The sequence below is a fragment of the Rhinoderma darwinii genome, chromosome 1 (genome assembly GCF_050947455.1).
Source record: "Rhinoderma darwinii isolate aRhiDar2 chromosome 1, aRhiDar2.hap1, whole genome shotgun sequence".
NCBI classification, from domain to species: domain Eukaryota; kingdom Metazoa; phylum Chordata; class Amphibia; order Anura; family Rhinodermatidae; genus Rhinoderma; species Rhinoderma darwinii.
The window spans coordinates 442744061-442770787 of NC_134687.1; the positions used below are offsets into that span (position 1 = coordinate 442744061).

Genomic DNA, 26727 nt, shown 5'->3' on the forward strand with positions numbered 1-26727 from the left:
AGAAATCTGTTTAACCTGACCGACACTTTTATAAGTTAATGGGGTCGATTGGGCACCGGTGGATAGGTGATGTTTTTGTGGGAAAACTCCTTTACATGCTTTAACCTTCAACAGAACTACACTACAAGAACAGGACAGTGTGATGATTAACCGTTTGCTATACTAATACATGAAATAATATAAATCACTTTATGAAGTCATTATGATATCATTACATAAAGGAGCAAACAAGACTTACTTGTTTCGCAATTGGCACCAAAGTAGCCGTGACGACAGCGACATTCATTTGGCCGGACACAGACCTCATTTTCTTTGCAGGTAAAGTTTCCTTCACATGTCGCTAGGAAACAATTAACATGACCATTACATTATAGAAGGGTTTCCAAATTCAGTAAGTACAAAACATAATTATTTTCATACGAAATCCATCACATATTGAACATAAATTTTGATCATGTTGGTCACACAATTACAAATGGCATCTACCCCAATAGGGTTTTCTCTTTTTTCTGGATCCACACAAGAAATATGTAGAACTTGTTGGAATTGTGAATTTTCACTGTAAATGAAGTGCCGTGTTTGTTGACAGACTTCTCAAGAAGAAGATGAAATTATATTGAGATATGCAAGAAAGTAATAAGGCATATGCATACCAAATGTAATGTCTTTTTTACAGTAGAGTGGAGTACATTTACATGAGCTGCAGTATGTGGAGGTACAGAGTTCACCTATATAAATTTATGGTACCAAATAACGATAAATGGGGAACAAACCACATTGAAATCAGTTGCTCCATACAGACATTCTTAGGGCATGACCAGACGTGGCGGAATTGCTCTGGAATTCCGCTGCGGACAGTCCGCTGCGGAAATCCGCAGCGTACACGTTTCTCCATAGCTTTCCACACCTTTTTCGTTAGGTTCGTTTACACTTTGCGGACAATTCCGCTGCGAAGCATAAACAGTGGTGCGGAATTTGGTGTCCGCAGCATACACTGGTTGTTGCGTACGTGTAGCGGACTTGTTGCGGACTCATTGCAGAATTTCTCCATTGACTTCAATGGAGAGTCAAAATTCCGCAATGAAGTCCGCAGATGTTATGTGTGCTGCGTAGCGTATTTGTTTTACGAACAAGATCTTTCTTCATTTTGGCTGGACCTATGTATTTCTAGGTCTACAGCCAGACTGAAGCCCCATGCACACTAACGTAAAAACGCCCGTAATCACGGGCCGTTGTTACGGCACGTGCAGGCCCATAGAAGTCAATGGGGCTCCCGTAATTACGGGTGACTACGTTTGTGCACCCGTAATTACGGGAGCGTTGCTAGGCGACGTCAGTAAATAGTCACTCTCCAGGGTGCTGAAAGATTTAAACGATCGGCAGTAACTGTTTCGGCACCCTGGACAGTGACTTCCGATCACAATATACATCGACCTGTAAAAAAAATAGAAGTTCATACTTACCGAGAACTCCCTGCTTCTTCCTCCAGTCCGGCCTCCCGGGATGACGTTTCAGTCTAAGTGACGGCTGCAGGCAATCACAGGCTGCAGCGGTCTCATGGACTGCCGGGTCATCCAGGGAGGTCGGGCTGGATGTCAAGAGAGGGACGCGTCACCAAGGCAACGGCCGGGTAAGTATGAATTTCTTTTACTTTTACTAGGGAAAGGGCTGTCCCTTCTCTCTATCCTGCACTGATAGAGAGAAGGGAAGTACTTTCACCTCAATACGCAACGGCTAGTGGGCATCAATTTAATGCCCATTTTAGGCAGAGCCACAACAGAATCTGCAACGCAGATTATGTGCGGCATTGATGCGGACAGTGGCGGAAAAAATATGCCACGTCTGGTCATGCCCTTAGTGTGTAAAATAAAGGAACAATAATGTGACATTATGTGGGGGGGGGGGGGTCTAAGAAAATTCTGTATGGCTCAGCTGAACAATATTTAGCCCAAAGCATTTTCCATATATGTGATTCATTAAAATTAGTCAAGTGAAACAATGACATTTCCCCTCAGAGTAGACTCAATACACTTTTGTAATATTCAAGGACATTGCACTAAAATTAAAATTACAGAATACAAAAATGAATTTTTCATGAAAGTCTGCATTTAGGTCATTTGCAAATAAATACAGAAAACTAATGTGTATACACTGCCCTCATCTAAGCCGATATATATTAACCGATTCAGGACCAGGCTACTTTGAGCCAAACACTGTTAACCCATTTTTAGCACGCGTTAACCATAACTTTTTTATTTGTTGGGCTAGAATCGTGATTTATGCGGGTTTCTTTTCTATCATTTTTGTACACATAATTTTTGCTTTTTTAGAATTTTTAGGCTTAAAGAGAACCTTTCACCTCCCCATACATGTGCAGCTGAGTGCAGCATGTAATGGGCAGAGCTGCACAAACCCTGGGGCACTTTCCTTTTTTTTTTTCTTACCTCCTCCATTATTTAGATATTGGTGCCGTTATATTTGGCGCCCGATATTTAAATAACCCCCTGAACTGTCAATGGAGCGTGAAATGGCACGGGGGCGTGTTACTATGGCTGTGACACTGTCCAATCAGATACGGACAGTGTTACAGCAAGAGCGAGGATAGAGGAGAGAGTGCGCGCGCGCAGACGCTCTCACTCTTCAGCTGTCAAGATTAGTACTCTGCCGAACTGGCAAGGGGGCGTGTCACTGCTACGGACAGTGTAAGAGCTGGGGAGAGGAGAGCGCGCATGCACGCTGTCACAGTGCGGGGTGTGGACCCACTGGGCCATACCTCGTAGCGGGATAGCAGCTGGCCAAACAGGTACAATGCAATGTCTATAGTTCAAAAAGGGTACCTGAGGCAATGTAGACAGTAGCGGTAGATTCAGGCTAAAATGAGGCTCCAACAGTAGACACCCGGCGGGGTGCGATACAATAGATGCAGTAGAGGGCACAACACGACTCCAACTCCTGACGGCACAGAGGCATGGTAGCACGGGATATAGGTAACACTGGGTACTGGAAAATACTAGGAGACCATTTGCAATGACAAACTTTAGGTAACACGACAACGCTCAGGCAAGGATCGAGAGGGCAGAGCCCCTTTTATAATCCCTAAGCAGTCTGGACTAATTGCAATATTCTGCAACTGTGCGCGTACTGGCCCTTTAAGGCCGTGCACTCGCGGGCGTGTGCGCCCTGCGGGAGACAGTGTCCGGACCAGGAAGTGAGTGCTGGCGTCTCTCAGGATGGAGATGCCACCGGGAACTCACTCGTCCATGGCCGCAGCCGTACAGTATCCCCCCTCTTATGTCCCCTCTTCTTGGGGCCAGAGCGGAAGAGAAACTTCTTCACGAGGGCAGGAGCAGTGATGTTCTCCTCTGGCTCCCAAGACCTCTCCTCTGGACCAAATCCCGTCCAATCCACCAAATAAAACGTCCTTCCTCCTACTTTCTTAGTGGCCAGGATCTCCCTCACCTCGAATGTCCGTGACGCGCCGCCAGGAGCCACTGCGGAACTAGGAGTCCTAGAGTAGCGGTTCAGGACCACGGGCTTCAGCAGGAAGACATGGAAGGAGTTTGGGATCTTGAGGGTGGGAGGCAGCCGAAGCTTGTAAGAGACAGGATTTATTTGCAGCACAATCTGGAAGGGTCCGAGGAACCTGGGGGGCAACTTGCAAGATGGCACCTTCAGCCGGATATTCTTGGAAGATATCCAGACCTTGGTACCTGGAAGAAACTGGGGAGGTTCTCGTCTTCTAGTGTCTGCCTTTTTCTTCATGCGGTCGACTGCCAGCAGAATAGAAGATCGGGTCTGCTGCCATATCTGCAGAAAGTCCCTGAAGGTAGAGTCAGCTGCAGGCACCTGGGACATAGTGGAAAAAGGAAGAGGTATTAGTGGATGTTGGCCGTAGACAATGAAGATCGGGCTGAAGGTGGTGGACCACTAGAATGGTTGTTATAAGAGAACTCAGCCCAAGGAAGCAGCTGCACCCAGTCATCATGCTGCCTGGAGATAAAGTGCAGCAGATAGTTCTCCATAATCTGATTAACCCTCTCGACTTGACCATTCGACTGGGGATGGTAGGCCGGGGAGAAGTCCAACTTTACACCGAGGAGACCGCAGAGTGCTCCCCAGAACTTTGAGGTGAAATGGACCCCTCGATCCGAGACAATATGCAGAGGCAAGCCGTGGAGACGGAAGATGTGTTGGACGAATAGGCCGGCCAGTCGGGAAGCAGAAGGCAGACCAGTCAGTGGAACAAAATGAGCCATCTTGGAAAATCGATCCATCACCACCCAGACCACACTGCATCCAGCAGAGAGAGGCAGATCTGTGACAAAGTCCATTGCAATATGTAGCATCAGGCACAGGCAGTGGCTGGAGCAGACCAGCTGGTCTGGAGTGGGCAACTTTATTTGCTGCACACACCGTGCAGGAAGAGACAAAATACGTGACGTCTTTGGGCAGCGTAGGCCACCAGAACTAACAGGCAATTAGGTCTCGGGTCTTATGGGCACCCGTGTGACCTGCCAGCTTGGAACTGTGTCCCCAGCGGAGGATTCTTCCTCTGTCTGCCAGACGTACAAAGGTCCTCCCCGGAGGAATGTCTCTAACTTGCAGAGGGTTGACAGAGATGATGCAGGAAGGGTCAATGATATTCTGTGGGGACTCCACAGTGTCCTCTGTCTCGAATGACCTAGACAAGGCATCGGCAATCACATTCTTGTCGGCAGGGCGGTAGTGGAGCTCAAACTGGAACCGAGCGAAGAACAGCGACCACCTGGCCTGACGAGGGTTCAGCCGTTGGGCCATCTGGAGATAGGGGAGGTTCTTGTGGTCCGTAAAGACCAGGATTGGATGAACTGCGCCTTCTTGTAGGTGTCTCCACTCCTGCAGAGACAGCTTGATGGCCCAATCGAGTAGTTGCGCTCTGCGGGAGAAAAAAGCTTAGAGTAGTAGCCACATACCACAGTCTTGCCTTTGGAACCTCTCTGGAACAGAAGTGCGCTAGCACCAATAGAGGAGGCTTCACCTCCAACGAAAACTGTAGGAACACATCAGGATGATGAAGGATTGAGGCTGACGTGAAGGCCTTCTTTAAGCTATTGAAATCAGGCTCTAATTCGGGAGTCCACGCCTTGGCATTCATGCCCTTTTTGGTGAGGACAGAGATGGGGGCTGTCAGTGAGGAGAAGTTGGGAATGAACAGCCGGTAGAAGTTGGCGAATCCCAGGAAGCGCTGTATGGCCCTTAAGCCTTGAGAGCGTGGCCATTCCAAGACAGCCTTTATCTTCTCAGGATCCATTTTGAGGCCCTGACCGGAGATGATATAGCCCAGGAAGGGTAGAGACTTTCTCTCGAACACGCACTTCTCCAGCTTGGCATATAGGTGATTCTCCCTTAATCTAAGCAAAACTTGGCAAACATGTCTCTGATGAGTTACTGGATCTGGGGAAAGAAATCAAAATGTCATCGAGATACACCAGAACACAGACATAGAGGAGATCACGTAAAACGTAATTGACGAATTCTTGAAAAACCGCGGGGGCGTTGAACAGGCCGAAGGGCATAACCAGGTATTCGTAGCGCACATCACGTGTATTAAATACTGTCTTCCACTCGACACCCTGACGAATCCGTATTAGATTGTAGCCCCCCGTATGCGATCAAACAGTTACAAGATTAAAGGCAATGGGTATCTGTTCTTTACCATGATCTGGTTGAGAATGCAGGGTCGGAGGGATCCGTCTTTCTTTTTGACAAAATAAACGGCCATGGCCGGGGATGAGGATTTGCGTATAAAGCCCCTCTCTAGATTCTCCTTAACCCCTTCCCGCATTTTCACGTACAGCTAGGTGATGGGATGGGAGATGGTGTTTTCCCGCAACTCCACGTAACTGAGCTGGCACCCTGAGGTATCGTCCAGCACCGGAGCTAGCCTCCGATCCGACCGCTTAGCGTTCAGCATGTGAGGAGTTTATAGCAACCGGCACCCCAGCAACGTGATCGCTGGGTTGCCGGTGGCTGCAAAGGTGATCAGAGGGCTAATACTTACCTCCCAGTCTGCCAGTAACGGAATCCTCCTATGCCCCGTCGTCAGCGGGGCCCAGGAGGCTTCCGGTACCATCGGCAAGATGGCGCCGGCTCAGCTTCCGGCTCAGAAGCTGAGCCGGCATCATCAGCAGTGGGTGTCCGCTGTATGTTACAGCGGACACCCCGATCTATCGGCAGGAACCGGAGCTAGCTCCGATTCCTGCCATTAACCCCTTCAATGCAGCGATTCAATGCAATCACTGCATCAAAGTGGTTTGTATGAAATCAGCAGCCCTGCCATGCGATGGCAAGATTGGCGACTGTTACTATGGCAACAGGATGCTTAACAATGGCTTCCTATCTGCCATTACGCCCGGAGGCGGAGCCTGATCGGCTTGCTGTCAGTGAACAACTGACAGTTCTAATACATTGCATTACATAGGTAGTGCAATGTATTAGAAGATCAAACAAACAGTTGGACCTTCAAGTCCCCTAGTGGGACTAAAGAAAAGTGTAAAAAAAAAGTGTAAAAAAAGTTAAAATAAAAGTTGTCAAAAAATACAATAAAAGTTTCAAATAATAACACAAAACAGAATCGCCCTTTTTCACTTATCAAGTCATTTATTATTGAAAAAAATAATAAAGCCATACATATTTGGTATCGCTGCGACCATAACAACCTTAGCTATAACAATATTATGTTATTTATTCTGCACAGTGAACGCCGTAAAAAAAAAACTAAAAAATACTGACATAATTGCTATATTTTGGTCACTTTGTCTTCCAAAAATTGAAATAAAAAATGATCAAAAAGTCGCATGTACCCAAAAATGGTATCTATAAAAACTATAACTCGTCTCGCTAAAAACAAGCCATCACACAGCTCCGTCGACGAAAAAATTAAAACCGTTATGGCTCTCACAACTTGGCGACAGAAAAAATTCATTCTCTTTACAAAAGTTATTTAATTGTGCAAAAAGTTGTAAAACATAAAAAGTGCTATAGATTAGGTATCACCGGAATCGGACTGACCTGCAGAATAAAGGTAACATGCATGGTGAACGCTGTATAAAAATAATTTAAAAAAAAATATGCCAGAATTGCTCTTTTTGGTCACCTTGCCTCCCAAAAAAAAAAAAGGATAACAAGTGATTAAAAAGTCGCATGTACCCCAAAACGGTACCAATAAAAACTACAGCTCGTCCCGCAAAAAAAACAGCCGTCATACCACTACGTCTATGAAAAAATAAAATGAGTTAAGGCTCCAATAAGCCAGGAAATAAAAATATGCTGTGGCGGCCCGAAGGGAACGTTTCTTCTGTTTCAAGTGGCGAATTATCAAGGCACCTAAAATTAGGGAACCAGGAAGGGGAGGGCCCAAACATATCTGCTGGAAGGGTGCCCGTATTATACCAGGACAACACTTCAAAGCAAAATTCCTCAAACTGCAAAGATCCCGAGTGTGGACCAAAAGGGGAATAAGTAAGGACCATTTATTAGCGCGACACCGGCCTGTGCAGAAAGGATTGTGTCACAGCGTAACAAATATCTATGGATTATTTTATTGTTTTTTTTTACCCCATTATTATACCACCTGACTATGACCCTTATATAGTCCGCCCGGCTTAGATGTACCCCCACACTATAAACGGAAACAGCAGTAGGACTCCAAACAAAACTAATACAAGCAAAATCCACGCTCCAAAAGCCAAATGGCGCTACCTCCCTTCTGAACCCTACAGTGTGCCCAAACAGCAGTTTACTTCCACATATATGGCATCGCCATACCTGGGAGAACCCTTTTAACAATTTTTGGGGTGTGTGTCTCCAGTGGCACAAGCTGGGCGCCACATCTCTATGGAAAAATCCCATTTTCACTCTGCAACATCGAGTGCACACCAATTTCTGCCAATCACCTGTGGGGTTAATATGCTCACTACACCCCTAGGTGAATACTTTGAGGGGTGTCGTTTCCAAAATAGGGTCACTTCTGGGGGGGGATCCACTGTTTTGGTCCCACGGGGACTTTGCAAATGCGACATAGCGCCCAGAAACCAATCCAGCAAAATCTGTACTCCAAAAGCCAAATGGCGCTCCTTCCCTTCTGAGCCCTACTCTGTGCCCAAACAGCAGTTTATGACCACATATGTGGTATTGCCGTACACAGGAGAAGTTTCTTTACAAGTGTTGGGGTGCTTTTTATTAATTTATTTGTTGAGAAAATGAAACATTTTCAGCTAAAACTACGTCTTATTGAAGAAAAAGGATTTTTTTTATTTTCACTGCCCAATTCTAATAAAATCTATGAAACACCTGTGGGGTCAAAATGCTCACTACACCCCTAGATGAATTCCTCAAGGGGTGTAGTTTCGTGAATCGAGTAACTTTTGGGGAGTTTCCACTGTACTGGTACCTTAGGAGCTTTGCAAAAGTGACATGGTGTCAAGAAACCAATCCAGCAAAATCTGTGCTCCAAAAGCCAAAAGGCGCTCCTTCTGTTCTGATCCTTGCCGTGTGCCCAAACAGCAGTTTATGACCACAAATGGGGTATTGCCGTACTCCAGAGAAGTTGCTTTACAAATGTTGGGGTTCTTTTATTCCTTTATTTGTTGAGAAAATGAAAAATTTTGAGCTAAAGCTACGTCTTATTGGAAAAAAAGGATTTTTTTTTATCTTCACTGCCCAATTCTAATAAAATCTATGAAACCCCTGTGGGTTCAAAATGCTCACTACACCCCTAGATGGATTCTTCAAGGGGTGTAGTTTCCTAAATGGAGTAACTTTTTTGGTATTTTCACTGTTTTGGTCCCTTAGGGGCTTTGCAAATGCAACGTGGTCTCCGCAAACCATTCCTGCTAAATTTGAGCTCCAAAAGCCAAATGGCGCTCTTTCCCTTCTAAGCCCTGCCGTGTGTCTAAACAGCCTTTTATGACCACATGTGGGGTATTGTTTTACTCGGGAGAAATTGCTTTACAAAAGTAGTGGTGTATTTTCTCCTTGTGGAAATTAGAAAAAATTTGCTAAATCTACAATTTCTTTGAAAGAATGTAGATTTTCATTTTCATGGCCTACTTCCAATAATTTCTGCAAAAAACCTGCGGGGTCAAAATGCTCACTATACCCCTAGATAATTTCCTCAAGGGGTATAGTTTCCAAAATGGGTTCACTTTTGGGGGATTTCCACTGTTTTGGTGCCGCAAGAGCCTTTCAGACCCGACATGGTGCCTAAAATATTTTCTAATAAAAAGGAGGCCCCAAAATCCTCTAGGTACTCCTTTGTTTCTGAGGCCTGTGCTTCAGTCAATAAGTGCACTAGCGCCACATGTGGGATATTTCTAAAAACTGCAGAATCTGGGCAATAGATATTGAGTTACGTTTCTCTGGTAAAACTTTCTGTGTTACAAAAAAATAGATAAAAAATTAATTTCTGCAAAAAAAAAAAAAAAAGAAATTTGAAAACTTCACATCTACTTTGCCTTAATTCCTGTGAAACATCTAAAGGGTTAATAAACTTTCTAAATGCTGTTTTGAATACTTTGAGGGGTGAAGTTTTTAAAATGGGGTGACTTATCGAGGGTTTCTAATATATAAGGCCCTAAAATCCACTTCACAACTGAACTGGTCCCTGTAAAAATAATCTTTTGACATTTTCTTGAAAATGTGAGAAATTGCTGCTAAAGTTCTAAGCCTTGTGATGTCATAGAAAAATAAAAGGATGTTCAAAAAACAATGCCAATCTAAAGTAGACATATGGGTGATGTTAATTAGCAACAATTTTGTGTGGTATTACTATCTGTCTTACAAGCAGATACATATAAATTTTGAAAAATGCTAATTTTTGCAATTTTTCGCTAAATTTTGGTGTTTTTCACAATTACATACTTATTGCATCGAGCAAATTTTGCCAGTAACATAAAGTCCAATGTGTCACGAGAAAACAATCTCAGAATTGCTTGGATAGGTAAAAGCATTCCGAAGTTATTACCACATAAAGGGAAACATGTCAGATTTGAAAAAATTGTCTGTGTCCTGAAGGCCAAAATAGGCTGTGTCCTTAAGGGGTTAATATAGGCAGACATTACTGGGTCTCAGGTAAGGAGAGAGGGTATACTCTACCGCGAGGAGGGGACGAATCAGGAACCAAGTGTTATGGCAGGAAAAAGGGGAAGGGGATAAGAGAGCCCTAATCTACCCACCGCCCTGTCCCTGCCTACTTGCAACGACCCGCCCTAGGCGACGGGGTACAACTGGGCGGCGGTCCCTACGCTGACTAAGTGCACGGGAATACAAACAGGGAACAAGCAAGGGAAGGGGCAGTAGCCCACGGAACACCGCGAGGAGACCAGAGTGGTGAACGAGCCAGTCAGAGTCAGGAAGTAACGAAGTGTACGAACGCAGAGCAATGAGCAGGAAGCAAGCCGGGGTCAGAGCGAAGCAGGATAAGCGGAAGCTGTAACAAGGCTGAAGCAAGGCAGTAGCAGGCTGGAGCAAGGCTGAGCAGGGCCAGGAAAGCAGGAAGAATCACAAGCAATGAGGAAGAGAAAACGGCAGGTATAAATGGACAGGGGGCGGAGCTAACTCCGACTGACCAGGCCGCGATAGGCTCTCCCACTCCTGAGCCTGCCACCCTGATTGGTGGGAGCCGGAGTCAGTCTAAGAGGTCCGGCCTCAGGTGTCGATTGATTAATCCTGGGAGTATCCAAAGACGTAGTGCCTGGCAGATCCTTTACAGTACCCCCCCTTTTATGAGGGGCCACCGGACCCTTACTAAGAGGACCTGGTTTAGTGGGGAACAGAAGGTGGAACCTCCTGACCAATACCCCAGCGTGAACATCTCGAGCAGGTACCCAAGTCCTCTCCTCCGGCCCGTATCCTCTCCAATGGACCAGGTACTGGAAGGAGCCCTGGATCATCCTACTGTCCACAATCTTGGCCACCTCGAATTCCACCCCCTCAGGGGTGAGAATGGGAACAGGAGGTTTCCTCGAGGGGGACCAGGACGGGAAGCAGCGTTTAAGGAGGGAGGCATGAAAGACGTTGTGTATGCGAAAGGATGGGGGCAGCTCCAGACGGAAGGATACAGGGTTGAGTACTTCAATGACCTTATAAGTTACGATAGTCAATGCACGGCCTAAGACCACCATCCTTCTTCCCTACGAAGAAGAAGCCAGCACCTACAGGAGAAGTAGAGGGGCGAATGAAACCCTTGGCCAGGCATTCTTGGATATATTCCCTCATGGCTTCACGTTCAGGACATGAAAGATTAAATATCCTACCCTTAGGAAGCTTAGCACCTGGTACCAAATCGATAGCGCAATCGTAATCTCTATGAGGGGGCAACACCTCGGAGGCCTCCTTAGAGAAAACATCAGCGAAGTCCTGAACAAACTCAGGTAGCGTGTTTACCTCCTCACGGGGAGAAATAGAGTTAACCGAAAGACATGACGTCAGGCATTCACTACCCCATTTGGTGAGATCCCCAGTATTCCAATCAAACGTGGGATTATGCAACTGCAACCAGGGAAGACCTAATACCAGATCGGACGATAATCCCTGCATCAACAGTACAGAGCACTGCTCCAAATGCATGGAGCCAACAAGGAGTTCAAAAACAGGAGTATGCTGAGTAAAATAACCATTAGCAAGAGGAGTGGAGTCGATACCCACTACCGGGACAGGATTAGGCAAATCAATAAAAGGCATTTTTAGAGACATAGCAAATTCCACAGACATGATATTAGCAGATGAGCCTGAATCCACGAAGGCACTGCCGGTGGCAGACCGACCACCAAACGAGACCTGAAAGGGAAGCAAAATTTTATTGCGTTTCATATTAACGGGAAATACCTGTGCGCCCAAGTGACCTCCCCGGTGATCACTTAGGCGCGGAAGTTTTCCGGCTGCTTATTCTTGCGCCTGGGACAGGTGTTCAGTTGATGCTTGTCATCCCCACAATAGAAGCAGAGACCATTCTTCCTGCGGAACTCTCTACGTTGTCGGGGGGACACGGAGGCCCCGAGTTGCATAGGTACCTCCAAGTCTTCCGTGGAAGAGCGAGGAGACGGGACCTCGGGGGGAATCGCAGGGAAGTCAGAGGGGAAAACACTGAAACGTTCAAGCTGTCGTTCCCTGAGACGTCGGTCAAGTCGTACTGCTAAGGCCATAACCTGGTCTAGGGAGTCAGAAGAGGGGTAGCTAACAAGCAGATCCTTCAGGGCGTTAGATAAGCCTAACCTAAACTGGCACCTTAGGGCAGGGTCATTCCACCGAGAAGCTACGCACCACTTTCTAAAGTCAGAACAATATTCCTCAACAGGTCTCCTACCCTGACGTAAGGTCACCAGCTGACTCTCGGCCAAGGCAGTCCTGTCAGTCTCGTCGTAAATGAGTCCGAGGGCAGAGAAAAAACGATCAACGGAGGAAAGTTCAGGGGCGTCAGGAGCCAAGGAGAAGGCCCACTCTTGGGGCCCTTCCTGGAGTCGGGATATAATGATTCCCACCCGCTGGTTCTCGGAACCTGAGGAGTGAGGTTTTAGACGGAAGTAAAGTCTGCAACTCTCCCGAAAGGAGAGAAAAGTCTTACGGTCCCCTGAGAACCGGTCAGGTAACTTGAGGTCAGGTTCTAGAGGTGGGGGGAGGGGTACTACTATGGCAGCGTCAGGCTGGTTGACCCTCTGAGCCAGGGCCTGGACCTGTAGGGAGAGGCCCTGCATCTGCTGGGTCAGGGTCTCAAGGGGGTCCATGATAGAGTAGAAGAAAGCGTAGACTAGGTATGGGCTTGTGATTATGTTATGGCAGGAAAAAGGGGAAGGGGATAAGAGAGCCCTAATCTACCCACCGCCCTGTCCCTGCCTACTTGCAACGACCCGCCCTAGGCGACGGGGTACAACTGGGCGGCGGTCCCTACGCTGACTAAGTGCACGGGAATACAAACAGGGAACAAGCAAGGGAAGGGGAAGTAGCCCACGGAACACCGCGAGGAGACCAGAGTGGTGAACGAGCCAGTCAGAGTCAAGAAGTAACGAAGTGTACGAACGCAGAGCAATGAGCAGGAAGCAAGCTGGGGTCAGAGCGAAGCAGGATAAGCGGAAGCTGTAGCAAGGCTGAAGCAAGGCAGTAGCAGGCTGGAGCAAGGCTGAGCAGGGCCAGGAAACCAGGAAGAATCACAAGCAATGAGGAAGAGAAAACGGCAGGTATAAATGGACAGGGGGCGGAGCTAACTCCGACTGACCAGGCCGCGATAGGCTCTCCCACTCCTGAGCCTGCCACCCTGATTGGTGGGAGCCGGAGTCAGTCTAAGAGGTCCGGCCTCAGGTGTCGATTGATTAATCCTGGGAGTATCCACAGACGTAGTGCCTGGCAGATCCTTTACACCAAGTCAATAGGACAATCATACGCTCGATGTGGTGGCAACGTCTCTGCCTCCTTCTTGTCGAAGACACCTGAGAACTGAGAGTAGCAAGAGGGCAACCCTGCCAATGACTGATGCGGAGGAGGCTGAAGCGGATGGATATGCCCCAGACAGCGTTTGAGGCACCTGGGGCCCCACCGGAATTCCAATTCAGGACTGGGGCGTGTAGACGGAGCCAAGGCAAACCCAGCAGCACGGGGTTGACGGCCTTGGGCAGGACAAACAGGGAGATGAGCTCAGAATGAAGGGCTCCCACTTGAAGCCTCAGTAGCTTGGTCACAGACAATATTGAGTTGGGCAGCGGCAGTCCATCTACTGAGGCAACGATCAACGGCTTCTCCAGAAGGGTAGTGGGCAAGTGAAGAAGATCCACAACGTCTTTGCGTATAAAATTGGCTGCAGAGTCCAGATAGGCATAGACTAGATGGGGCCTCTCGCCAGCGACAATAGTCACAGGGATGAACAGCTTGGAGGAGAGTTCTCTGTCAAATGCTGTGTCGCCCAGGGTTGTCTCTCCAACCAATCCTAGACGTTGGAGTTTTTTGGCTTCTGGAGACACAGACGCACGACATGGCCAGCGAGGCCGCAATATAGACAGAGTCCAGAAGTGCACCTGCGCTGTTTTTCCTGGACAGATAGTTTAAGCTGATCTACTTGAATCGGAACCTCGGGTGGAGCAGCAGATGAGCACAAGATGGGTAGCTGGAAGTTGGGAGCCAACCTAGAAAGCCTTCTCTCTTGACAAACCTCTTGGGATCTTTCTCTGAGCCTCGGGTAGCGGGATAGCAGCTGGCCAAACAGGTACAATGCAATGTCTATAGTTCAGAAAGGGTACCTGAGGCAATGTAGACAGTAGCAGTAGATTCAGGCTAAGATGAGGCTCCGACAGTAGACAGACACCCGGCGGGGTGCGACACGATAGATGCAGCGGAGGGCACAACACGACTCCAACTCTTAACGGCACAGAGGCACGGTAGCACGGGATACAGGGTACAAGCAGCAGGAACTGGGAAACACTAGGAGACCATTTGCAATGACAAACTTTAGGTAACACAACAATGCTCAGGCAAGGATCGAGAGGGCAGAGCCCCTTTTATAGTCCCGAAGCATTCTGGGCTAATTGCAGTATTCTGCAACTGTGCGCGTACTGGCCCTTTAAGGCCGTGCACTCGCGGGTGCGCACGCCCTGCGGGAGACAGTGTCTGGACCAGGAAGTGAGTGCTGGCGTCTCACAGGAGGGAGATGCCGCCGGGAACTCACTCGTTCATGGCCGCGGCCGTCAGAGGGTAAGTCAGGACGACGGTCCGCGGCCATAGACGTTACACACGCTCTCCTCTCTTCAGCTCTTGCGAGAGATCAGTCTTGTACTTTGTCTGCCGAAATGGCAAGGGGGCGGGCCAATGCTACGGACAGTGTAAGACCTGGGGAGGTTACTTTAATAGTGGAACCTATAGTCAAAATCAGTCCACTGTTAATCTAATAATAGGTATTTTCTGCCCTATTTTAGATATTTTGAAGGAGCTTCCAACCATGGATTTTTATCCCGTGCCGAAAATGTCATAAGACTTACATTGGTTAAGAGTCCAGTAGTTGGGACCCTCAATAGTGTTAAGAATTAAGGGATCCTGGCACTAGTTGTCTTGTAAGGTGATAATTTGTTAGTGTGGGCAGCTTTCACCAAACAAATTTGTATTAATGTCATTAAAATATGGAGGCTCCATAACATCACAAGAAATTTCACAAGATCACATGGCTTGCTGTCTCTCATAATACTCAATGAGTACTTATGAGTAATGATCAAATGCACACAGATATTTCTATTAATATTAAGATGTTTATAGAATAGTTAAAGGGGTTGTCCGGTTTTAGCAAATTAATGTTATTTGTTTTTTGTATAATTAATTTATAACATTTTCCAATATGCCTTCTGTATTAATTTGTCACGGTTTTCAAATTCTCTGCTTCTTGCTAATCAGCAGGATTATTCATTGTTTACTTCCAGCGGATACAATTCTGTCCATGGTCATGTGATGGACACACAGGTGTATGGTTTGTTACATTATGTGTATCAGAGCTGTGTCTTCTAACGATTCCAGCACCTGTGTGTCCATCACATGACCATGGACAGAATTGTATCCACAGGAAGTAAATAATGAATGTTCCTACTGAATTTCAAAGGATAGAATTGTATCCACTGGAAGTAAACAATGAATGTTCCTACTGAGGAATTAATACAGAAAGTATATTGAAAAATGTTCGAACTTTTGATCATACGATCACATTTCTTATATATGAAACTTGAGTACAATAATGATTGTTTTATACCTATTGAGTAAAATGGTGAAAATAGTCATTTTATTAAAAATTTTCCCTTAACCAGTATGTTATTGTTCATTTCATACCCAAGGACATTCTTGCTTAGGCCCCATGCACACGACCGTAAAAAACCTCCGTTTTTGCAGACCGCAATTGCGGTCCGCAATAACGGAGCCATTCACTTTCATTGAACACTGACACCTTTCCGTAGCACTACGGAAGGGTGTCCGTGCCGTGGAAATGTTCCGGGAATTATGGAACATGTCCGTTCTTTCGCTGTCAGTCAGCGGCCGGCCGTGCCGTGATTGCGGGCACGGTCGTGTGCATGGGGCCTTAGTCTAACATTTCCTGGTGAATAGAATGTAATAATCAGACAGATAAAAGTCACTAGTGTCTTGTTACTTGTATTTGGTCTAAACTTTCTGCTATTTGCATAAGAAATATGGAAATTACAGTATTGACTTCGGTAACTAGGACTCATTATATAGTAAAATCATCAACCTTAGATTTGGCAATTTAACTTTGGTAATTGAGAAAATAAATTGTATTCCTGATTGACTTGGACCTTCTCAGCATCCGGATAGTAACAATCTGCCAGAAATGCAAATTGTGGCACAATATCTAATGCTCAACTATTATATTAAAAAAATACACATTAATATTTATGTAAACATGGCATATGAATATACATTGGGGATTTTTGAATGCCAATATATTAGACAATATCATGAGAGTCTGGGCAACAGTCCATTGATATATTGTGGACTTCATATAGATATACTGTAGTGTTATATTGTTGATTTTAGTAATAATAGTGTTTTACTAAAACAAACATCTCACGAAATCGACCAATGTCTTCTTAAAATGGGGATCTAAACGGTTATTAACTTTTATTAGGAATAAAGCTGTGTAGTCATGAATGAAAGCAGAACTCACTTTGTAAAATCAATCATTTTTCTTTTTTGCACTATTTGTTCCAATGGCTATGATATTAGGGAATTTCACTACGTTGACATAGATCAGAGCGGTTAATAGATCTCTTTAACACATATTTTGGTCAGTATTTTGCATCAATATTTTTAAGGCAAACCCAGCAGTAGAACATAAACATAGAAAAGTATAATAGAAAGATTTACACTTCTTCTGTGTTTTGGAACCACCTCTGGTTTTGGCTTACAAATACTGATGCAAAATACTGAACAAATGATATTAGGGAATTTCACTACGTTGACATAGATCAGAGCGGTTAATAGATCTCTTTAACACATATTTAAATCAGTATTTTGCATCAATATTTTTAAGGCAAACCCAGCAGTAGAACATAAACATAGAAAAGTATAATAGAAAGATTTACACTTCTTCTGTGTTTTGGAACCACCTCTGGTTTTGGCTTACAAATACTGATGCAAAATACTGAACAAAATACACCCGTGTGATTGTGGCTTTAAGAATAGACTGTAGGCCGCATTACTTCAGAAGGCTATAAACAGCGGTCAGTCAGGCATCATATTCTAGCCTAAAAGCAATGCTTCCGGGGAGAACAGCTTCGGAATTCGGCATGCGATTCCATGATTATTTTTTTTCACAGATTCCATATGAATCTGCGAGAAAAACTTGTGTACCTCCATATGAAATTGGATATGTGTGGATGTATACTATGGGCCTATAGATTCTATGGGTGCTATATTATGAATCCATACAATACAAATCCATTATGCGGTTGTGCACAGAAGGCCTTGAGATAACGGATATTTTTTCACCTTGATAAAAACAGCCAAAATATGACCACTAAGAGCTCGTAACCTTGTATGTGTTGTCTTATACACTGAAGAAGGATCTTGTGGCCTGACTGGCTCCTGCCTGAGGGTTAGTTTACTGAAGCGCCTCAGTTCTATATACACTACAATACACTATTATACCCTAGTATACACTAGTATAATAGCCCATGAGCTATAAGCATTTCTAACCACTGCATACAGGATAACTGCAGACCATGCTTGAAATTTCAGTATATAAAGTGTTTATATAAAAGTATATAAAGTATTCTATAAATAAGGGCCATAACTAAACAGCTGTGAATGAGGTCACATAATAGGTAATTGGATAACATTATTATAAAACAGTCTTCTAGGATCTCTCCAATGACTTTCAGGAATGCTTTGGAATTACAGCAGAATAATTATTCATCCTGCGTGAAGTTTTTTTTCATTTCTTTTCTCTTACTCAACATGTTATTGTAGGAAGCGTTAACCTGAATTATAATCCCAAGGATACGCTAGCAGACTTTAAAAATGAATATCTCCGATTTTATTAGTCGTCTATGAAACACAAATGTATGAAATACAACATTGTTTATGAAATTAAAGTGTCTGTTACCAGCCAAAACCAGAATTGGATCCAGAAGAGGAGGCGTGTAAGACCTTTCTTTATATATTTCTTCTGTTTAGGTTTCATTCCTGGTTTTGGTTTTAGAAATATATGTAAAATCTGCTTCAAATCTGCACCGTGTGAACAAGGCCTTATGCTGGCCAATCTGAGGGCAGCATAAAGTAGTGACAGAGACTCTGATTCGTGTGGTTTTGTTCAGACAGCACCAGTTTCTTTGGGTGCTTGAAATAGGGTCCCAACCCAGTTGTAGGTCAGAAGAAATGTATTCAGCACACCTTAGTAGTATTCAACATAGCCGCCATATTCGATTTAAGCAGCGCCATAAGCAAGACTGAATCAGTCCCCAGTACGGCTCAGTGCCCGACGAAGGTCTCACGACCGAAACGTTAACGTTGCACTTGTAGCCTCTGGCATATACCTAAAGAAATAAAATCTATGTTGAATACTACTAAGGTGTGCTGAATACATTTCTTCAGAGACTCTGATTCGAGCGGGTGCCAATCTTCTCATGAATAGTATCATAGTTTGTAAGGCTGAAAAAAGACATAAACCCATGCAGTTCAGGTTGTAATCCTGAACTGTTGTTACACAGGAAGGCAAAAAAAAACATAAAGCAAAAGTCAATCATATTCATCTTAGGGGAAAAAAATCCTTCCTGACTCCAATATCAAAATAAATCCTTGGATTAACCACGTAAGGAGTACATAGAGCATGCTATGGTATTCCATATGAAAAAGTCAAGTAGGACTGTTCTTAACCAATTTTTTTTAATAGTCTTTAAAATAAATTCCAAGGCCTGGATTCTAAAAATTGTGGTCAATATAAGTGTTACCAATATTTATATACACTATGCAAAGAATTAATGGTACAATTAAACCTAGTATGGTATAGTCAATGGCCCCAATGCAAAACTCAGGCACCAGGGTCCCAGAGCAACTGCTACCTCTAACCCCCCTTTAGCTACACCGTGGTACAATAGTAAGTCTAGTTCAGCCTACAATGAAGCAGAGGGGCAGCATGACTGACTTATTTCTACTCCAGCAAGTTGCCCTCCTTTCCAAACCAACTTTCTACTCCCTCCAAGTACAAAATAAAAGGAGCAGGTTAAAATAAGAATCAACCAGCCCTTCAGTGATCTCTACTAGAATTTAATAGAAAAGAAAATTGGGGTTTATTGTGAGGGTCAGTACCTATTACTCATTCGTCCCCCCTCATCAAACTCTTCTATCTACTTATTTAGTGTAAATACTTTTCCCCAGTTGATAAAGAACATCACTACAATAATTACTTTTTCCAACATTCCAATATATTCATGCTTACCAATTGGACACTCTTCTCCAAGCTGTCTCCACCCTGTGCAGCACACAAAACTTGAACCACTGTATTTTGAAAGAGAAAAAAACCTGTAAATAACTGTAAACATGCACAATATGTTGCACAATATGCGTAAAAAGGAGCTGCGAGTGTCGATCTAAAGTTGGACACTTATGTTAAATAAGGAGATACCACCACCATATCAGTCCAAACGGTTGGTAGGAGACATGGCCATCCATGTAACCTTCTCATGTCCCGCCACCCATCGCCCAACAAGCCCCAAAATGTATTTAAGCTGTGCAGAACACAAATCACAGTCATGGTATAAAAATGTTAGGGTATTGACAATACTATACAGGCACTACTACATGACGTTACGATAAAGTCCTATATGACACTACTTCTATAGAATGCTTTCAATCTTCATGGCTCATGTTGAATTCCAATCCAGTAATACCATTAAAATAACGATAGTAGCGGGTCACTGAAAGCTCTGCCCCTTAGGTACCTATATTCAATGTTAGACAATGTTAATATCGACGCCATGGGAGTTTGCAGTTATGACGACCATTTCCTCTCTTTATAGCGACTCTACCTTTAGATTATTTCAGGATTTATCCTCTTGTTATGGTATTCCTAGAACAGATTTTTATAAGTATCTCTGCATCAGAAATGCGCTTGCTTCAGTGGAGATTTCCAGCCGGTTTCTTCCACGTCAGGCTATATTTTTTTATGCTAATAAACTCCCCAAAGTTAAGGGCATTTCTCTATTTTACGGTTCATTTACTACTCATACACCTACTGATAAATTATCGTATATGTCCACATGGGATATCGATCTAGGTTTGGATATCTCTCTTCAAGATTGTTTTACAGCCTTGGCATGGGTGAGAAGAGCCTTTAAGAGCTCGATACATTGGGAAATGTCTAGGAAAATTGCCTTCCGATGGTATCTTACACCTGCAAATGTCAGGCTCTGCATCAGAGTCTTGTTGGAGGGGTTGTGGAGCAAAGGGTACGTACTTGCATATGTGTGGGATTGCTCTGGTTGATTGCTTTCCGGCTCATCTCCAAAATTTTGAAATCTAATATAGTGGCTTCTCCTGGGTAGGCCTTGTGCCTTTGGGCATATAGCTATGTCACATGTCATTCCGGCTGCGAGACTTATGATAGCACGTAAATGGAAGTTCTCGGATCCTCTGGCTAAAGCGGAGTTAGTTAATCAGGTTCAGTTTTCCTATCATATGGAGAAGTCATGGGCTACTAAGACTCACTCGCTAGCTGAATTTGAAAGAGCCTGGAAATCTTGGAGCAAATTTTCTCTGGCCCCGGATTAGCCCTGAGCTCCACTTTCCCCTTTTGCTTGATTCTAGATGTAGGATCTTTATTTCGATGGTTGTCAGTATATTTTGTATCGATTTGTCTCCTGTCATACCTATGTGTTATATGTAGAACTGAGATGTTCTTCTGTATATTTTACCTGATTGCATATGAATCCCTGTAATGTATGTGTTACTTTATGTTTATTTGTCTTGGGGAGATCCTCATGTTGAGTATTCTCCCTTCTTGGTTCTGTTATTCTACAAAATTCAATAAAAAATGTATTGGTAAAAAAATAAAATAACGATAGTAGGGATGTGGTTTGCTGCATGTTGTTTTCCCTGCCGAGACCCTTTCAGTAAGAGACTATCTTGTCAGAGCAGATATAATATTATGGCAATTGATTCAAGGTTTCAATCTAAGTGCTATATATTTTATATCTTGTTAAATCTGGTACACTTTAATTCACAGGATATTGGTGTCTAATATACATGCATATCATGCTTCCTTACTCTGTTTCTGTTTTTACAGATTGAACACTGAAAACAACCTGAATTCAGAGACTCATTTGACCTGATGTAAGCGGTAAAGAATAGTGCATATAGTGTAATGTTTTTGGAAACATTTTACTGGCAGATATTCTGGCCCCTGATACCAAGTGGTCCACATCTAAATGCCACAGCACATCTCATGACTGGTGTCGGACAGGTGCATCCCTTCTTGGCCAGTGTTTCCTGCATTACAGGAATACTTCCACCAGCCCAAAAACCCTAGTCTATGAATGGCAATGAGATTTGCATTTTATATATATATATATATATATATATATATATATATATATATATATATATATTTATTTATTTATGTCTTGGCTCTTCATAAGATATCCACTTAGTGTTTCAAACCTGCCAAGCACCTTCCAAATGCAAGAAAATAGTTGTGCTGGCAAATGCTGCAATGCAGAGTTTATCGATCCCATACTCTAAAGAATTATCGGAGTGTGAACCAGCTGCAGCAATCTGTATGGTTGTTAAATGCTAAAGATTTTTAGAAAGAAATAACTTTTGCTTAAACACGATAGGGTCGCAAACATGAGCGGAATTTCTATATTTTCAATGAAAGCTCCTTTAAAGTTAGGTCAGGAAACAACATGCAATGCAAATATGCGAGAGTACAAGAGCTGACCATCAAAGACCTATAGAGAAAATGTAACTTTGATACTTGCACCATTCAATGTATTCTCTATTACAATCGTTTATTTAACATTTTGTATTCTCTATCAAGGTGAATTTTAGAGTACGTCCAGACACAGCAGAATTTTTCTGCTTTTACGTGACATGCGGATACTCTAAGGTTATTCTAAAAGTGTACCTCTAGTACTTTACATAAACCACAAATCCCTAATGTGTTGTTATTAACAGAATAGATCCTGTCAAGAGTGGAAATGAATCATCTGAAAATAGAGCGTTAGGGGAATTGCTAGTCAAATTCCCTGCTGCTTCTCTGCAGGCGTTCAGCAGCCTGGAGACCATAGACAGGGATCATCCTAACTAATATTCAGGACAACCGCAGAAAATCTGAATTTCTTTAGCTACCCTAATTTGAAATATAACCATAAAATAGGACATTTCTTTTTTCTTTTTTTTTTGCATTTCCCTAATGTTTTAAACTCCCATTGTCATGAATCATATGAACTTTAAACAATAACATGGTTAAAATTCCCATAAAGGAATAAACTGGTAAATGCATTTTTTTCGTAAGATGCCAGGAATAGCATTTAACCCCAAAAAACGTAGTTCTATAAACTCTGCAGTGGTAGCCCTTAGAACCCGCTAATTTAACTCCTTATGCGTATCTTATAGGTGTCATTGTTTAAAATGCCTGTGTATCATGAAACTAATACTTTATCCAGCCTAGACTATGTGAACTAACTATGTCAGCAGAACAAATCTCTCTCCTTTCTTCATACAATTGAAGTAAAACTTAAAGGGTAACTAAACTTTTTAAAAACTTTTGACATGTCATAGTGATATGTCAGACGTTTTGATCAGTGGGGGTTAAAGCACTGAGATGCCCAACGATCGCTAAAACGAAGTGGCAGAAGTGCTCGAGTGAGTGCTGTCCCGCTTCATTTCTGATCAGCTTTTCTCGGAAGGCCGAGCGAGCAGTGTACAGTCTCAAAAGAAAGTCTATAAGTCTGTACACTGCTGGCTTGGCTTCCCGAAGAAAACCGATCGGAAACAGTTTGCTATAACAAAGCGGAAGAAACGCTCGGGTAAGCGCGGTGTTTCTGTTTCTGCAGTGTACGGAGCCATAGACTTTCTTTTTAACCCATACACCGCTTGCTCTGCCTTTCGAGAAAAGCCGATCAGAAATTAAGCGGCACCGCACTCAGCTGGAGCACTTCTGCAGCTTCGTTTTAGTGATCGTTGGGGGTCTCAGTGCTCGGACCCCCACCGATCAAAACTTCTGATATGTCACTATGACATGTCAAAAGTTTTTTTAAAAGTTTAGTTACTCTTGCTGTAAGAAGTGTTAGAGCTCTGGAAGTAAATAATAATAATGTTTCCATACACTGTGTGCAAACAGAAATCATGCAACAAAAAGTATTTTACAAAATTGCAGAAAAACTGCAGCCCTGGCAAACAGCTTATCCCCACAGATCCAACTTTTGAAATCCCTGGAAATCAGCTGATATTGCTACAGCAAGCACCTTGCAGTGAATGGTTGACCATGTAATTTTAGTAGCTCTCCAACCTGGCACATAGACGGAGGCCCAAGTGGTGGATCCCCATGATGTCCATATTCCGTAATAGGGCATACAGAAAAGGCTTGTACAGAGGGGTTTTAACCCCTTTAACACCTTTTTCAGATTTTCATTTTAGTTTTTTCCTCCCCAACTTCCAAAAGCCATAACATCTTCATTTTTCCGTCGATATAGTCCTATGAGGCCTTGATTTTTGTGGGACTAGTTGTAGTTTTTCGTAGCACCATTTATTTTGCCATATAATGTACTAGGAAATGGGGAAAAAATTATTTGTGGGGTAGAAAATGAAAAAAAACAGCGATTCCTTCATGGTTTTTTGCGCGCCGGTTTTACGGAATTCACTGTGCAATTAAAACAACATGTTATCTTTATTCTGTGGGTCAATACGATTACGGCGATACCAAATATATCTAGTTTTTTCTATATTTTACTACTTTTACAAGTAAAAACCTAAGTGTAAAAAAGAAAATTTATTTTGTGTCGCCAAATTCCAAGAGCCATAACTTTTTTTATTTTTCCGACGATTAAGTGGTATGAGGGCTTATTTTTTGCGGGATAAGCTGTCGTTTTTAATAATACCATTTTGGTGTGCTTGTGACGGTTTGATCACTTTTTATTTCATTTTTTGTGGGAGATGAGGTGACCAAAAAATAGAGATTCTGGCATTTACAATTTTTTTTACGGCGTTCACCGTGCAGGTTAAATAATGATATTGTAATAGTTCAGACTTTTACGGACGCAGCAATACCAATTATGTTTATTTATTTATTTTTTTACTATGCTCTAGGGGGAAAATGGGGAAAGGGGAGTTTTTTGAACTTTTAATATTAATTTTTTTACACACAAAAAAACCTTTATTTAACTCATTTTTACTTTCTTTATTAGTCCCCATAGGGGACTTCAACCATCGATCGTCAGATCGCTTACACTATATACTGCAATACTAATGGATTGCAGTATATCATGATTCTGACAGGCATCTATTAAGCACTTCGTGAGCACGCTCCATACTTCCCCTACCCGGCTATGACGTAACTGTATGTCATATGTCGGGAAGGGGTTAATTAAGGTGTGTTTACACAAAACCTAAAACCCCCTATTAGGGCCCTATGCACATGACCGGGCATTTGCGTCCGCATACTATCCGCAATTGCGGAACTCCAATTGCAGATTGTATATAACACATTATATCCTATGGGCCAATGCACACGACCGTGGTTTCCACGGTCCGTGTATTGCCCGAAGCCCGGACCGTAAAAAAAGTAGGACATGTCATTTGCGTTCCGGGTTCATTTAACTTAATGTACTCTTGTGTGTGCATGGTCCATGATTGCAGACGGACCGCGGATGACACTTCTCGGGCCGTCTGTGCCGTAATCACGGACCAAGCACACAGCTACGGTCGTGTGCAAGAGGCCTAAATAAAACTAAACTTTCTTTATCTGTTAAATAAATTTTGACAATTCTCTGTTTGTTTTTGTTAGATTTGCTTGTGCTTGGTGAGGACGAGAAGATTGTTAGTTGCGTCCTGGTCTGCAAAGCTACAGATCTGAAATAATATTCTTTTTCACTTCACCAAATGACTCCTTTACTTGTTTGCCATTTAAAGAATTACACATGGAAAGTATCATTTACAACTTGGTCAATAGCCAAACTGCCACAGGCTGATGGGGTTTTGCACAGCTCACATGGAAAATACTGAACAGATTATGCAGAATCATGGGCAGAAAGGAACACGTGGCTGGTGCCAATAAGTCATAACATATTTTGTTCTATGCAGTGACTGAGATCTTGATGATCTGTAAAACATATATTTTTCTTTTTTTATGTATGTTAATTAAAAATACCCAGTAGATTTTAAGTAATAAAAAGAAAAAGCAAACACAATAAAAAATAATGTGTAGCAGCCCTTGTAATGTGTTCTCTCATTCTTCAGTCCTTTATTGCTATGTAAAGCCAGAAGTAAAAAAAAAAAGAAGCATTGAACAGCATACCAAAGCAGCAGTCAAGAAGACATTTAAGATAGAAAGTATATTATATATGTGTGTAAAAACCTTATGATTCATAGTAACCATTATACCATCTGCCCCTCTTTCTGTAGGTTCGCAAGAAGCAGCAGCTGGAAGGAAGAAACACATAACTGCAGGATCAGACTACATGCAGGGATTGTTTGTAGTCTGTAACTATGGAGACACATCTGCATAGGAGCTGTATACACAAAAGTGTAGGGTATTTTTATTGAAGAGTATTTGCAAAGTTAATTCATTTCTTTATTTTAGATGCATTGCAATTCGGAACAAAGCCTTTGGCTACAAGAGTAAGAGAAAAAAAGAAAGACCTCCAGCTCACCTTATTGCTGATGTGGAAATAGAGATAGTCGTGCACGGATGTTCGTGTCGGCACACGGTAGACAGGACCAGAGAAAGGAAGTTTAGATCCGGCACAGACGATTCAAATAAAATGGAAAAAGTTTTTCCAAGTTTAATGGGCCAAGAACGTTTTGGCTAATAAAAACAGGGATGAAGAGCACAACGTGCTATCCTGGTGGTGTAGGGAAAAATGGCTGATAATGATAAGTGAGAAGCCTACGCGTTTCAGACGCTTCAAGCGTCCTTAGTCATGGCTGAAGCTTCAGCCATGACTAAGGACGCTTGAAGCGTCTGAAACGCGTAGGCTTCTCACTTATCATTATCAGCCATTTTTCCCTACACCACCAGGATAGCACGTTGTGCTCTTCATCCCTGTTTTTATTAGCCAAAACGTTCTTGGCCCATTAAACTTGGAAAAACTTTTTCCATTTTATTTGAATCGTCTGTGCCGGATCTAAACTTCCTTTCTCTGGTCCTTTGGCTACAAGCCATGACTTATGTCATTGGCTCCAATATTTACAGGTAAGCTGTAAGCATAAGCTTGAAACAGTGTATTTACCCAAGACACAGAGTTATACCTGGCAAGCTTGGGTGTTTCCTAGCCAGAAGATTATAGGGGTTTCCTCAAATAAGGGTTTCATGATACATTTAAATGATATATTATAAGACTCATCCAGGCACTGATACCTCACAAATTAGTTGGTATTGACCACTCAATCAACAGTTTCCATAAATCACCCTCATTTGAATGGAAATAGACATTTGAATGTGTGGCCACCAACAGCCGGGACCAAAACTAGTTTGTTCATAGGAATGGTGGGGGT

The 26727-nt window shown here is 43.2% G+C and overlaps 1 protein-coding gene across 1 annotated transcript in view; it reads right to left on the minus strand.

Moving 5' to 3' along the window:
- SCARF2 (scavenger receptor class F member 2) overlaps positions 1-26727 on the minus strand; it is a 215887-nt gene that overhangs the window by 112728 nt on the left and 76432 nt on the right. The window contains exons 2-3 of the mRNA XM_075831042.1: positions 19454-19512; positions 239-340 (exon numbers count right to left, since the gene is read on the minus strand). Of these exons, the coding sequence (XP_075687157.1) occupies positions 239-340; positions 19454-19512 (161 nt within the window). The remainder of the gene's footprint in view (positions 1-238; positions 341-19453; positions 19513-26727) is intronic.